The 17419-nt window shown below is 40.0% G+C and overlaps 1 protein-coding gene across 1 annotated transcript; it reads left to right on the top strand.

Annotated features, from left to right (window-relative positions):
* Window positions 1-13525: 13525 nt before the first annotated feature.
* ich (zinc finger protein ichor) lies at window positions 13526-16847 on the top strand. Its single transcript, XM_043211918.2, has one exon. It carries the CDS (start codon window positions 13604-13606, stop codon window positions 15389-15391), a length of 1788 nt encoding a protein of 595 aa, XP_043067853.1. The 5' UTR covers window positions 13526-13603; the 3' UTR covers window positions 15392-16847.
* The last annotated feature ends 572 nt before the right edge of the window (window positions 16848-17419 follow it).

The raw sequence follows: 17419 nt of genomic DNA on the forward strand, positions 1-17419 counted from the left end.
GAAAAGTGAAAAAAGTTCCGTTGCCGTTTGTCGGCTGCTCCTTAAGCTTCATGGCCATTAACCGTTAGACAAAATGATGCGCTGCGCATCGCTGTCTGTCTCTACTTTTTGGGACTCCACTTTGCCGTTATGATTGTTGCCGCTGCCACTGCCACTGCCACTACCACCCGTTCTTTAAGCTTGGCTGCCCTTTTCCAGTTATATCAACCGGCAAAGTTCGTTGCCTGACTCTTTGCCTCTCAGTGTCGGTATCTGTATCTGTAAGTTCTCGTCTGCGTTGACTGCAATAAAGTCCCTCCGCAAATTGCAATCAATTAGGTATTGTAATAACGATCTTAGCCAGTCTCTCCCACATCCAGGCAGTCTCTCACACTATCCTCGACTTTAGTTGGCCATAAACAAGACATTCCACAGAAGCAGACACTTAAACTTTATCCTGATTGGGTTGCCCTGAAGAAGTAAAATCATAAAACAAACTTTAAAAACTTAAAATTGCATATTTCCTAAAACATAATTGGCTTTAAACGATTGTTTTCCAACTTTTACATATTTAGTTAAACACCAATAAAGCAAAGAATAGAAATACCCATTCATTCTATCTCGGAAGAACCTTTACTGCGATACCTATCAGCCGTAAAATAGTCGCAAAATTTATATGTCTCTAACAACATTTTCTTTCTTTTTACTCACCCAACTATTCCCCATCACTCTAAGCTTTCCGAATGGAACTTCATTAGATGCAGCACAGAGTCGCCGAGTTTGTCAAGAGCGAAGTCTGCCAAAGCCATGCCCATGACACTCCAACTCTAGCTCCATGCCACAGAGCTCCACACAAGCATACACAGCCTTTTGTCTGTCCGTCTATCTATCCATCTAACGTTTGCCCCCGTCCATCCACCCACCGCCCCGTTTGCATTTTGGGGGCCATTGGCAATGTTAATGGTGTGCATTATTTTCATGTTTATTTATGTTGCTGGCATACACACAACAGCAACTCCAACAGCAACTGCAATATGTGGCAAATGCAATTTGCATTTGCATCTCAATTGCATTTTGCATTGTCTGATGTTTGTTTTGTTTTGTTTGTTTGCTTTTTGTTATTGTAGTTGTTTTTGTTTGTTGTTGTTTGTAGCTTATCTCTTACCATACACAGCTGCGTTTGCATTTGACGATGCGGATCCGGTTTTCGTTGACCCACTTCCGGTTGCCAAGTTGCCAGAGTTGCCAGCGGTTGCCAGTTGCCACGTTGCCGGCTGCCAGATGCGTTTTATTCTGACCTTTGTGGAGCCACCCACCTACCACCAATCCATCCCACACAGACTAAGAAGTACACAGAACCAAAATGGGTGTAGGTTTAGTAATAGTTTGTTCTCAAATATTATATTAGAACTTTCAAGATAAGAAATAAACTAAGTGTATTGCTTTTAACCTTAAACTTAAACATTTAAAGTTTAAATAGAAAACTTAAAGATTTTTAAGTGTTAGCTGTTGCCTTTTCTCCAAGTGCATTTCATCGCCCATTCGAAGGCCTCCCACACTTTGCACTACATTCATATTTCTCCTAGATCCATTTCTTCGCTTCCTCTCACACACTCATGTGGCCATTTATTTAGCATTTTTATTGCCGCCTCGTTTTGTTGTTCTCGTTTCTGATCTCCATTTCTTTTATTGTTTTGTGTGGTTGGTTGTCTTTTGCGTGTTATTAACGTTGATAAGTCTCAGCATCGACAGCGGCCCCATCTTGGAGTTTGGCTTTGCGATGCTTCATCTCACTCTGTCTTTGAGTTCTATCTCCCTCTGACTTGGCCAAGTGACGCCCGCACCTTGGCATTAAAAAAGAGGAAGAATACAAAATGATGCTTGCCAAATTTGCATTATTATTATTGATGTTTGTTCTAGCGAAATTGTTGTTGCTGTTAGATGTGATGCGAAATTTATGCAATGTTTGACATCAATTCCAAGATTTGGCCAGGTACAAATTCAAAAAATGGAAATATGCCAAAGGGACGTTCGAATTTATGTGATGTACGATATTTATGCAGTGCAAGATCTTTTATTGAAAGGAATTATCTACATAAATAGCTATTTTATTCGTAAATTTGGAATTGTAGTTCCAAAATAGTATAGTGTTACTATCCTTACACATCCTTATAATATCTCGTAATATATATCTTAAATTAAATAAAAATGTACATCTTGTAGAGTCTATTTTAAGTAAAACTTATTAAGAAAGCAAACGTTTTTCCTTGCAAAACAAAAGACTTAGGACACAAACTGAAGCGATTTTCAAATATTTTGCTTTGTTTATTAAAGACACCCGGCAGGATATGCATAGCTACTCTGGCAATTCAATTTGCAGCACTTGATGGTAAATAAATCCTTCGAATCCTACCTGTGCCAGCTCTCCCACGAAGACCACCCTTCGTGCACTTGTTCGCCAGAGGTTCTGTCACATTTGCAGTTTGCATTTCGGTTTTGTCATGTTTTCGGCAAATAGAAAGGTGCAGTTCGGAGGCGTTGCAAATTGTTTTGACTTCTGCGCAATTTGTTATTTGCACCTTAATTTACAGATATTTTGCGGTCAGGAGGAGGGCAGGCGGCGAGGCAAGCCCTCCTGTGGCTTGTCGGCTCCGGATCTCGGAAGATCTTCATTTTGTTTCGGGTGCGTTTATTTTCGACTCAGTTTGTCTAACCCAAATGTGTTTGGGCTTGGGCTTGGGGAGCGAAGCAGCATCCCAGATGGCCCCTGACAAATGCACAAACCTTGTTCTGAGGGCCTGACCCGCGTGTCAATATTTACACAATGTGCGGTTGAGTTTTATTTTCTTTTACTTTTTTACCGTTGCCCCATTGAACTCTCCTCCCGGCCGCCACTTTTTTATTTTTCAACTCTTCTGGCGTTTGCCTGAATTTGATTGCTTGCCTTTATTTGCTTGGAACAAAATGCTTTGACTGATGGCTTGACTCCAGAGGCACTTTCCTATATTGTTCATTTTGGTTTTGGGCTGGCTGGATGTTCGGTTCTCCATTTTTTTTTCTTTTTGGGTGAAGTGTCACGCTGTCCAAGTTCAATTAGTTTTGTGTGCGCTCTTTAAAACTTTTGCCGAGGTTCTTTAATGCCAAGATTGATTCCGACCAGCTGTACCCGAAGATTGACATTTGACGTGCATAGAATTCATCTAACTGTAATTTCGTTCTTTGCAGCGAAGCTTGGCCCTTGTCTCGGAATCTGCCGTAAAAATTATTGATTTTGAATGTCGGAACTTCGCGGGGGTCTGGGCTGGTATTACCATATTGTATTGTTGATTGAGCGAAAGAACATAATAAAATATATGAGAAATGGATACACCGTGGTGTCAAGCAAATTTGAAATTGATTTTGGCAAAATGTTTATTCTTCCATGGCTCCCGCATAATACTAAAAGGTTTTTTTCAAGGTATATTATATTGTTAGAAATAATTATCGAAATTTATTTAATGGTATTTGCATTTAATTAACCTACGTTTTATTAATGCATTTAATCAAACTATTATAAACTACCACTCTTTTTCCATCCATTGTTTAGCCAAAAAAATCATCTGCCATCGAGCCGAACAAAAGACTTAGGCAACAAACTTGGCAATGAAAACTTCCCTTGTCTTTCAAGTAGGTGACAAAGTTCAAGACAATCCCAAGATAAATTTTTTATTTAACTACCATGACTCACGCACGCAAACATAAAGAAAATATAGTTCATATGAAAAAAAAAGTAGACAACATGCAAATAAAATACTTTGGCCAAATAAAAAATGCAAGTTAATTCCAGTGAAAAAAAATCAGACAGTCAACAGAGGGAGTGGAATGGAGAGGATGATGCTGTAGCAGCTAAAAAACAAATCATGCGGCATAAACATGGCAAACAATTCAGACGGATATAGAGGAGGTGGCGGGGAAAGTACCCGAAGAGGCCGAAACCATAGTGACGCAGTTGCAGTTTGGTCAACACGTTGATGAGCCGGCTCTTGTTTATGCTAATGGCGGTACGAGTCAGCAGTAGGTCTAATGATAATACATACATACATATAAACTTAAATTTACAAATACACTTTCTTTAAATTTTCTATATTGGCTATTAATAAAAATTAAGCCTTAAAATTCCAAAGTATACACATTTTTTAATAAACATTATAAAATATTTCCTGCTTTTAAAACTATGTATTAATATACCCCAGAAACTGGGTAGTGTATCGAATTAACAAAAATCACAACAACCACTGAGACCAAAAAAAAGTCGTGAGCAAAAACACAAAAATTCACACAAAACAAGGCAACCTGTAAGCCGCTGCTTCGAGCTTTCATTTTCGAAGCGATACCGTTAACTGCACAAGCGCTGCAAATGAAACAACAACAATATTGGCAGCAATAACTACAATCAGCCCCCAACAACAATATCAAGTGCCAAAGAGGAAATGCAACAACAATTGAACAACAAAAAATAACAACAAAAAACAAAATATGCATAAGTATAGGCCCAGTCCGTAGCAACATGTTGCTGGCGGAACTGTGGAGCCCGGTAAACTGTAAATTGCTGGCAACATGTTTACAAGGCGGAATAACAGGAAAAAATGTTTAAATTCTTGTTAAGTAGGTCAAGTTGTATGCGACTCGGAGAGAGAAAAAGTTGGTAATAGAGAAAAAGAGAGAGAGAAAGATCAGCCTACTTAGGTTCGAACAGGTATGATCTTAAATAGTTAGAACAGAATAAACATGGGTTTTTAATTCTAAATAAAGTATATTCTATATATTTTTTATATATTTTACTAGTATTATTTATATTTTCTGACTTTTCACAACATAAACAAACTTAGCCCTGACTTTGAACTACCTCAAACTCGACCTCGACCACCTGTTGCAACAAGTTGGCTCTCCGGTCTTCGGCTCGAACATGTTGCGCTCTCTGGCGCTTGTATCTTTGTATCTTCGCGCTTCCACCGATCGAATTTCTTTCGTGTTGCGCCTGCGCACATTTGTATCTCTACCGTTGACGTCTTCGGATTTGTGCGGATTCTTCAGCGCAGTGCCGCACACTATTTTTCGCGTGCCCGTTTCTTCGGTTCGGTTTCATTGTGGACGTGGATATCTTCCTCAACTTCATTCAAACTACCACACGTACACGTGAAGTGGCAATAATCGAAAGAGCAAGCAACAGAAATTAGAACAAGCCCACAGCAAAAAAACCGAATAAAAAGTGAACAAAAATAGCAAAAAAGTTTCAATATTACTATGGATAAAATGAGGCAGAAAAATTGTGAAAATGGTTGACAAAAAGTTACACAAATTGTCCAATACAAACCAAATAAAGTTACACAAATTGGTATAACCAGAAAAGTGCTAAAAATTGTGAAAAACGAAAATTATATAAAAGAAAAAAACAGTGCAATACAAACAACACCAGCAAGGAATTACAATTAACAAAAAAGTTAAAATTCAAAACAAATACAAAGTTTATACATTCCTGTTGTAAATATTCTTAAACAAAAAAAGAAACGAAAACCACGGAATTATTTATACTCCAAATAAAATATTGTATATACGCAAAGAAAAATATTTAAAAAAAAATTGGGATCTTTATAAACCTCTTTCCATAAACGGGACTATCATCTAAGCTCGCAGGGTTCCAATTTAATTCTATATCCCATATTTTATATAAACAGTCTGATCGTACCACATCCCGTTCATTATTTTACGCATAATTTTATGTCTTCCTCCCATTGTTTTTGTGAGTATACAAAAATATTATGTTTTTATTTTTTATATTTCACCTACTTTACTTACCCGCATTTTGCTTGGCCTTATTTATTTAATGCTTGCATTTTATTTTTATTTTCGTTTGGTGATTGGCTTTTATCTATTCTATAACCTCTATTCCCTTTAAGATTAAAATCCAAAAGTTAAACTAAAAACTGAAAGATAATAAATACATTTTAAATTGCACCCAAAGGATTAAACTGAACTTGACCGTAAAGGATTAATTCAAACAAAAAGAACAGTCGGACTAAAAAATATAATAAACCCTGATACATTTTTGGAATTGATGTTCAATATGTTCATTAGCTGAAGCTGCAATTTCGTAACAGTAAGTAATGAATGAATATTCTAGCATCAAAGGTTTTGACTCAAAACTAAGTCCAAAAATAAATAATAACACACATACCGAAATTCCTCAAGTCAACGGCCCCGCGAATCAGAAGAATATTCTCAATTTTGGCTTATAAACAAATCAGGCAAAAGTCATTGACCGAATTCGTTTCCGATTTGTTCGCATATTACTCACCTGTTATGAAATACAAATAGACGGCCTACAGACGCGCAGGTGGGCGGGGTAGAGGGGGCGGTTAGGAGGGAGTCTGGATGGAGATTGGGCTGGGAGTGCCTGAAGGGTTCTACTTATGGCCATTGTGAAATTCACATGCCACTAATGGGCAGTGACAAGGCATCCTATCTTGCTAATTAGAACTGGCCAAGGAATGTTCTTCTTTAACTTATGACTTTACTTTTTTTTTATGATTCTATAAGTTTATTAATCTTTTTAATATATTATTGGTTGATTTTTTTAAAGATCGTATAGAGGTACAAGCTCCTTTTTTAGTTTTATTTTTTATAAATGGAGTTCTAATGGACTTTTTCATGAGTTTTTTGATATTTTTAGAATGTTTTTTAGTAAAAAGAACTTTAAGTGGCCTTAAAAATGTTATTAAAAATACTCTTCGTAAGCCTAAGGTAGTATCTGAAGAATGTTTAATCTTGCTGCCATTTTTATGATTTTCTAAACCATTTTTCTTCATCCATTGATCGCCATTCCAATCCCACTGCTCTCCCCCATTTAAGCCGACGCTTCCCACATCACGTATACGCCATGTGCATTCAAAAAGCCACTAGCCCACAGAAAATAATGATTCCAAAACAATTAAGCGTCTTTAAGCGACCTCAAAACGAACTTCCCAACTGCAGTCGGAAGTAAAAAGTCTTTTTCCTCCTCTTTTCGTTTTACAGCTAGCACTTAAACTTTAATTTTTTTTTGGTAAGAAGTGAGGAAGGTATGAGGGGAGGCCAAGAAGGGAGGCCGGCAACTGTTGCCAAGCCGTTGGACGAGCTAAAAATAAATCATAAAACCGTTTGCTTGTCTGACAAAAATGGTCTAAAATACAACAACAATCGGCCGTAAGAACGGAATGGCAATGGCGGCCAAAAACAAAAACAAAAAAAAATCAGAATATATAAAAATGAAAATAAAAGACAACAACAACAGTAGCGGCTGTTTGTACCGTTAGATGACGCAAAATTACGCTTACTCATTCGGCAAGCAGCAGTTCCCCCCAAAAAACAAAGCTCGGTGGAAGCGAGATGGCAGCAGGCCAGAACGAGATGGCCATCGAAATAGGCACAGCAACAGCAACAAAAACAGTAGGGGAGCTACAACAACTCTTTCAGCTGTCTGGCATCGTCAATGAGCGTAACAAATTCGCTAAGCATTAAGTTGCATTTTGGGTTAAAGATTTTGTTGTACTTCTTACATCTTTCTCTCACACTTCCTTCTCTCCTTCATTTTAATTGAATTTCAAAATTGAGCTCACAATCGGCTCCGATTTGATCTTTAATTAAGAGGTGAGGAGCAGCTCAAGCTTAGTCTTCTTTTATTTTTTTGGGCCGGATTGGTTAGGAGATGAGGAGGCGAGCATAACATATCAATTACAAAAGATGAAACGAAATTATGTTCTTTGGGTTAAGCTTTAAGCTTCGACTTTAGATAATTAAGATTTAATTTCATGTACTAATTTAATAAGATTAAATGGGATGAAGCGTTAACTTTTTGGTTTAAAAGAAATTTTTAAGTGACGGGAATAATTTTAAATTAACAACTATCAACTATTAAGTACGTTGATTATTTACTTCATACTTTTATTAAGAAAAAATCATCTTGGTTCCTAAACCCTCATCCTCTTAGGCCAAAAAGTTCACTTTATTAACTCAACAGCTTTAGATTATTAGCCATCAGCCAAAGATGATCAAATAAATTAACAAATATCTGAATATGAATTCAGATATATTTTTAAAACGAACTCGTGCCCACTAAAGGAATCTCCCAGGCGCGGACTTTTATGTTTAATTTGCACATTTAGCTGCACAACCACCAAAAAAAAACACAACTACAAATAAAATAAACTACGCAAATATTATTCACAGAGCTGGGAAAGAAGAAAAAAGTTCGCTGACCTGGGCAATGCTTTTTGGGACTTGCCAGACTTGTTGTCATTGTTGTTGTTGTTGCTGCTGTTGCTCTTAGATGACCACAACAAACTCACGAAAAATAATAATAATAGAGTCCCAACACGCACAGTCGCACAAAAACACACATACCATGGTACCTGGCTAAAAAGCAACGCGGGCGTCACATTTAAATAACAACAAAAAAAGCGACTAAAAATAGTTAAGCATCATAAAAAAAATACACAAATTTGCATAGTTGTTGCCTGGGTCCAGTAGGCACCGGCCTCTAGGGAGTGTATCAGCGTGGAGGGTCCAGTACACATCTCATACAGCTTCAGTCATAAAAATATAGCCAAGCCTTCTGCCGAGTTCGAGCCCGGGTTTATCGCCAGCTTGTCATCTGGCTGGTCGGACACATGTTGGCCAAAACACAAAAAAAAAAGGGAGTGGAAGCCGCAACTAACGGGAGTTGTAGTCGCCGCCGCCGATCAAGAGGCACGACAGCTCCCAAAACTTATGTATATTGTGGCGAGTCAAGTGCTGGCCTCAACCAGAAGTTCCGACATTCATGGTCAAGACACCAGACGAAATTAAACAGATGGGAAGTGGTAGAGAAAAATTATAGCTTGTTAAGTTTTAAGAAGGATATTATTATTATTTCTAAAATTATGAATTCTGACTTTTAATCGAATCATAAAATATTCATTCAATCTAAAGCATGGCTGGTTTCCACCAAACCCGATCCACATCACCTACATAGTTCATTTAAAACCTAATTTACACCTTGAGCCACATAATTCAAGTGCAGCAGATATATGGATAGATAGTCATAGTCAGGCCATCGAGCATTTACCAACTCATTCGATATACAACAAGGAATGGCCTAGAGGCAACCAGGCACCATAAAACACGCCCACCCATTTGCCAAAGTCTTCACGTTTGAGTCTTTCCTCTTGACCATTCCCGAATCTACACCTTTTGAGAAAACAAGATCTGGATAGTGTCTCGAGCCGAGTGCTGCGCCTATTTGTGGCAAGTCTGCAGATGGGCTTGGCCCGTCTCAGTCTCTGGGTTAGTTAGTCATTCAGCAGGGGCACCATGCCACAATTCACACAGCTCCGTCATCCATCCACCACACGTGCCACATGTGCGGTCAAGTGCGCAGCTGCCAAGGCATCACCGAAGGAGATGAAGAACTGGAACTAAGAATTGAGAATTGAGAATGGAGAATCGAGAATCAAGCTAAGAAGCACGTTTCCCACTGCTGCCAGTTTCCTACTTTTCAGTTTCCAGTTTACCAAACGAGGTTTCCTAGATCTGTAGATGCTCTTTATGAAGAAGAGCTTTACTTAGAATGAATATAACCCGGACTGAAAATTTGGGATAAATTAAAAAAAATAACCCAAAATTTATACCTAAAACTAAACTCTGTAGGAAAATTAGTATAAGGGAAATATAAATTAACCAAATGGGTCAAAACCATAACTTCTTAGATAAGCCAGAGAAAAATGATTCCCCAATAAATCTTAACCATTTTATTCTTGGCAAGAGAATAGACCTCAAGAGTATCTCATCCGCCGGCCATTCATTCTTTCGACTTTTGTTACTTGCCTCGTTTTTTTTCTTCTTAGCCAGCAATTTGTTGCATCCACATCCGAGTGGGCCAATCCGCAGCATCGCGGCAAAAAGCCTTCAATGACTGATGGCGACCTCAATGCAAGCCACACGTTTCCGAGGCTTTTTTCGGCTTCTCGGTCTTGGTCAAAGTTTTGTTGCATCTACAGGCCAGCCTTGTGGTAGCTGCTACGTGCAGTTTTTTTTTTTTTGTTATTTTCGTGTGGATGCTGCCCCGTCCAAGTGGAAATCATTGCGGTTGTAAATTTTGCAATCAAATAATTTTTCATTCGCTTTTTCCAGTCATCCGCCCTCCGCAACTCACAAGCTCCCGCCAAGAGGGGGGCGGCGAAAAAAAAAACCGCCAATGCCGACCTGATTTTTCTTTTCATTTTGGATCCGTGAGGAGGCGGAGGAAAGTGTTTGCAGCTTGACTTTGGCCAAAACGTTTTGACCTTTGCCGCCGCATCGTGTTCGAACATTTAAACGGAAGTTGATTGCCGCCAAAGGTTAAGCCCAATTTCCGTTCGAGTTTTAAGATTTTTCTTCTTAATTTTTTCTTCTTTTTTTCGATTCTCTCCTAGGAAACGTTAAGAACTCAATTTTCGTCAGCAGCTGTTGTTCGGGCCGTGTTGTTGATGCAGTTTAGAGTTCATTTCGCTGGTCAATTGCTCGGGTCAGACACTTAGTTGCCTGTTAGATGGTTAAATAAGATATTTTTTTGTCTTCGCGTTTCTCTAGCCAAATGATCAATTGGCCAGGAAATTAGCCAGCGATTCGTGAAGGGGATTGCTTTGAGTATCTTTCTAAATCCGACACTGGAATAGATAGTGAGAGATAGTTTTTAATTGGTTCTGTATAAGGAAGTAGGCTTTCTTTTCACAAATTAACAGAATTATCCATAAATGGAGTTATTGAGCTTAAGTGGGCTAAATATTTGTTTGTATATGATCAAAATGTATATGATCAAAATTAATTTCTACATATTTTATAAATGTCTTAATATAATTCCCATTAAAAATCATATTTTATCTTCATACATAATTAAATTATTTTCAAAAAATTACCAAGCCAAAAAAAAATATAAATATTCGGCCACCTGAGAGGTCATAAAATCAGTCAGCTGTCAAAAATTCGCACTAATTCGTTCGAAATAACCGTTAAGAGCTTTCGGCCCAGTTGACTGACACAAAAGTAATTATAATGCCCCCACGGCCCGGCTCCGTCAGCTGACATTGCCCATTGTGGGTCTTCTGACCATTTACAAGCTTAAATTACAATAGCGGCCCATTGTGCGGCGCGCCCCCGCAAAATTGGGTGACGGTGTGTGCGTGTATCTGTATCTGAAAATGTATCTGTGGCTGTGTGTTGGCGGTGGGCATTCAAATGCAAACGGAGCAGCGGACCACCGTTACAATGTGGCTCATTAAAACACAAAATGCTCATGTAGCAGCAACAATAAAACGCCGGCCAAACAGAAATGTGTAAAATCTGACGCGCAGTCAAACAATAACAATGGGGGGGTCAGATTCGGCCATAGAATCTGAATTGGAGCCACAGAGGCACTCAGAATGAGGGGTTTTTGTTTGCCATAAAATATTTCACGCCAATTTTAGCTCCCAGTTGGGCCATAAAGTCAAAGGGTCTACAAAATCCATCAAGATCCTAAATATTACAGAAATAGGTGGTATATATGATGAGCACTTTATATTTTTTTGGAAAATATATAATGCAATGTAATTGACTAGAAAAAATAATTTAAATATTATAATATTTATTACCATGTTTTCATATTTTAAATATAATATATTTTAAGTAATATCATGAAAGAAAATCCAAAATCCATAAGCTCGCAACATCTATCCAACTGCCACCAGGTAAACTATCAACATGTTGCTGGCCAATGTTTCTGGCCCGTGTTGTTGGCCCATGTTGCTAAGCTACAGCACGGAAGTATGTCAGCAGGTCTCTCGCCATCTCTCGACGTCTCTCGGCTAACGGTAGTTTTTCAGCTTCTCTGCCGCCACGCTTAGCTGCGCCTGCGTCGACGGCAGCCGAGCAGCTTTTTTTCTGCTTCTTCTTTCCGCATGCTAGGCTAAACAGCAACATGTTGGTAGTAAAGTCGGCAACACCGATGTTGCTAAGCTAAGCAGCGCCAACCTGTTGAAAGCGAAATTTTCTCTTTGCAGCTGGACAATGTCTAGCTTTGATTTCGGCCTCTTCTGCTTCTTCTATTTTGTCTTCCTCTTCATCAAGCCAAGCCTCGAAATCAAGTTAACTGTTTATGTACAAGAGAAAGAGGGATGGCAAGATGGCTAAAAAGAAAAGGAGGTTGGGGGGGAACGATGTTATTGCTTTACCGTTTCTTTTATTTCGTTTCGTTTTGTGTTCCAACTAGTTAACCAAATAAACTTATGCACTGCGATAAAAAAATGCTAATTTTTAAATGTATTTTTGTTGAAAAACGGATTTTAATATTTTTATTTTTTTTTTTATTTTAGTTAAAATAAAACTAAAATAAATTTATACCTATTATTTCTTTACCAAAATATTTTTTCTTAGTGCACTCGTTTGGCTGTTGTGCTACAAAGTGTGGGACGACTTGTTTCTTCTTCTCTTTCTTTTGGTCTACACCTGTGATTTTTCGTTGTTGTTGTTTTTGCTGTGCTTTCGTTGTCGGCCTTTTACATGTTGTTGCTTTTTTTTGGGGCTCCGTTTGGAGAACTTCCACTTGGGTTCCAATCAAGCGTGCACCATCGAAATACAAATATCAAATTCGATCACACATTCGTAGACGAATGCGTTACCACTCCCTACCCCCCTTTTCTCCGCACCATGCACCCCGCACCGTTTCTAGCTCCATCAATTTATATGCTAATTTAACTGATTATTAATGTTTTGACCCAAATACCGCTCGGAAATTATTATTGGCCGATTCTGGTATCGATTTTGGTTTCTTCTACGTTTTCTTATGCATCCCAAGCTACTTATGGCCCTCTCTTCTTCTTGTTTATGGACATTAAGGCTTATCGAATGTCTTAACTTAATCTCTTTTCGGCTGGGAAGCCGAAAGCCCCGTGGAAATATATATTTTAGTCAACGGGCGGGCCAGAACATGTTTTTTGTCTAACGTTTTTGTTTAATATTTTCATATTAAACAATCATTAGCAAGGGCTATCACTGTATCGGAATCGATGTTTCAGGTTGTCAGCAAACTCCGGCCAGAGGTTGGTGGGGGGGCTGGGGCAGCACCTGAAATTAATTAGTTAAAGGTGGGGTCAAAACAGCGGAAGCCCAGTGTAAGCTTAATTTCTATCTTGGCTTATCCAGCATCTTTGGATCTATCAAGGGTTAGGGTCAAGTATCTGTGAATGAAACAGGTTTACAAATCGTATAAGGCTTGGTAGAGCTTTTAGATTATCTCTAACTAAAATTTTCCTAAAGAAAGTAGATTGTTATTAATATTTAATATTCACAAACCAAGCCTTTTTAGCCTTTATATATTTCATTATTAACAAAAACCCTGAAAATGTAGGTTATTAATTTTTAGGCTAATCCGCATGAAGTAGAATCAACTTTGTAGATAGTTTTAGGTTTAGTACATTTTTAAACTCATTTCTAAACTTATACCTTTTCCTTTTTTTTATTAATTCCAGTTAAATCCCAGATCCTTGGATAGTTAGAGACCTGCTAATCCACGGATCGCCACAAGATTCGCCTCGATCGCCTGGGTCCACTGACAATGAAGTTTTGCAGCATGAACGGCCCAAGTGAATCGGAAGTTGAAAGCCTGCTGATGAGTCCGTGCTGGGGTCCCCCGCAGACCTCTGGCCAGGATCAGTACCTACTCGATGGTCACAAGCTGCTGCTGGAGCACGACCTGGACTCCCTGCAGAGTGACACGGATCAGAAGAACTCGCTGGATGTGCTGGATAACCTCCTGCTGAATGGTTCCACATTGAATGGACTGTCGGATTTGAAGCCCCTGCCGCCATTTACTGGCTATACGGGTCACCTGTCGATAAACGGTATCTCCGGACACCACTACCATGCCATTGCTCAAAGGCTGCCCGATGAGAGCAACAACAACTACATGCAAAGTGCCTACCAGGCCCAGAACCAGGCGAATCCCACGTCCACAACGCAGTCGAATGCGGGTGTCGGTGGAGGCAGTAGTGGCGGGAACAACAGCAACGCCAGCAACTCCAATTCTAATGAGCACAACATAGTCTCATCCTCCACCTGCCTGCCGGAAAGTGTCCTGAGTGGCAATGCAGGAGGAGGTGGAGCGGGAGCTGACGCCTGTCTGACGGACGTGAAGCTCTTCGCCGATAGTCAACTAGATTCTAAGCTTTACTCCGTGGCCGATAGCTGCGTAATGAACGGCGGATCGGCAAACGGAAACGGCAATGGAGCCGGTCCCAGCATAGCCACGTTAACACCCATCGACCAAGTGGCCGATTCCCTGCATGGTAGTGGTGTCAGGATCTACAAGGATCTGACAGAGTACGTGGACATGAACTCCATTGACGACATAGCCGCAATTATTGGTTCTGCCATTGCGGATACCACGGTGCCAAATCAGCTGGACAAGGACGATGGCAACGACACACGGGACAGTTGGATGGACCTGGATGCCTGGATCGACGGCAATTGCATACAGCAGGAGTCGGCAAAGGTACTAGTGTCGCAGCAGGACTCCCTGGCGGACTTTATGCTGCCCCACAGCCCACTGCCCATGCATGCCAGTAGTTCGACGCTCCAAAGCCTGCTGAGTCACGGATATATGCCGCTGCTGCATAATCGCCTGCAGAACGGACCGCCCAACTCCGGCGGCTCCAGCCAAGGCGGGCCGGGCGGCAAGGGAGAGGCCCAGGCGCCCACATCTACCTCATACTGTAACGAGCTGGCGGCGGCTACCAGCAGCAGCTGCAGCCCCCCAGGATCGGTGGTCAGCACCACGGACAACCCCAACGGCCTGATGATCAATCCCCGCTATCTCAGCAATCCGACAGCCAACCAGCCCACGGGGAATCCCCACCAGCAGGGCGGCTATTCCATGCCCAATTCCGGTCTATCCCTCAAGGATAATGGCCTCTGTTCGCCGGATCTTCTCGGAAACTACCCACACACCACAACGGCCAGCACAACGGGGGCGGAACTGCGAACTGGGACGCCAAAAGCCAAGCGATCGCGCTCCCAAAAGAAGTCCAGCCAACAGCACCAGCAGCAACAACAACAACAGCAACAACAGGATGGCGGTGGTCCACCCACCACTGCCCAAATGAGCGCCATCTCGCCATCCGGCTTCAGTGCCAGCGACTTAAGCGGTCTGCTGGGCAAGGAGAAGCCTGTGCATCGGTGCAGCATCTGCAACAGGGGGTTCCTCAACAAATCCAACATTAAGGTGCACCTTCGCACCCACACGGGCGAGAAGCCCTTCCGCTGCGACGTCTGCGCCAAGGCCTTCCGCCAGAAGGCGCACCTGCTCAAACATCAACAGATACACAAGAGAATTGGGCGTGACTGACGCTCCCCAAGGAGCTCCATTTTATGGCCGAGCAATAAGAGTAGCATACCGGGCTGGGAGTCCATGCCAGCACAGAAAAAGTTATCCATTCATAGAGCCTTGGAAGCAAGTTCTTTGTGATTACAAAAAATACAATACTTTCTGTGTGAGGGAGTCGCTTTCTGTCCCAAGGAAGTGCCTCCTGTTGGTTGGATTCCACCTGTTTCTCTGGGTGCGTGTGTGCCAGTGCTGGGCCAGGCTAATATCGTTAATATCTGTTCGATATTTGGTTATTAGCTCCTATATATCCGTTGGAATATATAGAATACAATTTTTGAATAGGTCACGCAGTGGCATACACACACCATTTGATATTCGTTGTTGTTGGTTGCTTTTGATCTCTTTGCTTAATGGTTATTAGTCAAAATTATAGGAAACTTTTCAATGCGTTAGGAAAATTATCAAAAAATTGCTATGACATTTAATAGTTTATTAAATGAAAGCGTTCAAGTATGTAGGCTTTAACTAAGTTAGCAAAATCATTATTTAATTCATCAAGTTAATACCATACCCGTCCAGTTCATAGCTTTTGGTTAGGAGTTTTGTGAGGCTAGCGAAAGATCAACCTACTACCTCCAAACAGGCAATTAAAGTATAGAATACCTGAGGTATAAACTATATTATCACCAATATCCTTTCGCAATCCGATGAGCCAAAGGAACCACAAGCAATCTAAGAACAACGAAGCGTCCAATTGTCATTCTGCAACTGTTGTTCTGTTTTGATGCAGGGTCGCGTGCTTCGAGCATCCAAGGTCCTGGCACAGGTAATAATTAATACTTTAATCTAGACAATAGTACCAGTTTAAGAGGAAGTGGAAGTTGTATAAAGTTTCATATATTGTCTTTACCTCATCATGTTAGAAACTGAAAAAGTGACGCATACAAATTATAATTTAAATTAAACGCAAAACAAGAAAGCAATAACAATTTTAAATTAAATACTTTAATATGTACAAACCAATGGAAAATTGATAATTTTAAAACATAAATTAGTGTAAAAACTCGTAGCGGGCTTGGCAAAATATTATTCATAATAATTATCTTGCAAACAAAAAAATAAAGCATAAAAAGAAATAGTACTCAAGTAATAAAATCAATTAAATTTAGCTAATATCGTTGTTAATTTGTTTTTTAAAAAGTTTGTTGCTAAAGTTTTAAAGTTAATATTAATATTAAATTATTTTCGATATACCCGAAATTATTTATCCTTAACCCACTCAGCACAAGAAAACCATCAATTGAATAAACTCTAAAATAATTTAATGCTAGCATAAAAATATAATTAATTTCTATAAACAAAAGGAGACAATATTAATTGTGTTATTTTAGTTATCGTGCAATTTTATTTATTTTTACAAAAGCAAACTTGAATTTTGTTCAACATATTTCGATTTGTAAATATTTATTTCCTAATTGTAATGATTATTATTTAATTAATTATATTTAAATAAACGCAAAATGTCATTCAAAATGTGCAAAACAAGTTAAGCCTATGGATGCAATGGTGTTTTCATTTTGGAGGGGCGGACCACATGGCGTATGCTTAATGAGTGGACATTTGAATGTAAATCGGAGTCGGTTTGGAGTCTGAGGCAGCGACATTTGGGTGTTGCCGCCGCATTGCATATGCCTCACACGCCCCGTTGTCTCCTCTTCTGGTCCCCATTAGCAACCTGACAGCGTCGCATTGAGGCACGTTCGGCCACACAAAACTACAAAAAAAGAGTTAAAGTAAAATGGAGTAGCAGCCACAAAAATATGCGACGACACCAGCAGCCAGCAACCAGCAACCAGCAAACCGCGAGCCAAGTCTTGAAAACCAAACCAGTCGGGTAGAATCATTATATTGACCACAATGAAAGCCAGGCGAAGAAAGAGCCAAAGAAAGACGGCGGCACCAGACCCGAAACCCACACGACGTATATACTGTACAGATACAGATACGAACTATACGGATACACTGATACTATGGCAGAGAATGCCATGC

Source organism: Drosophila bipectinata, chromosome 3R (genome assembly GCF_030179905.1).
Source record: "Drosophila bipectinata strain 14024-0381.07 chromosome 3R, DbipHiC1v2, whole genome shotgun sequence".
NCBI classification, from domain to species: Eukaryota; Metazoa; Arthropoda; class Insecta; order Diptera; family Drosophilidae; genus Drosophila; species Drosophila bipectinata.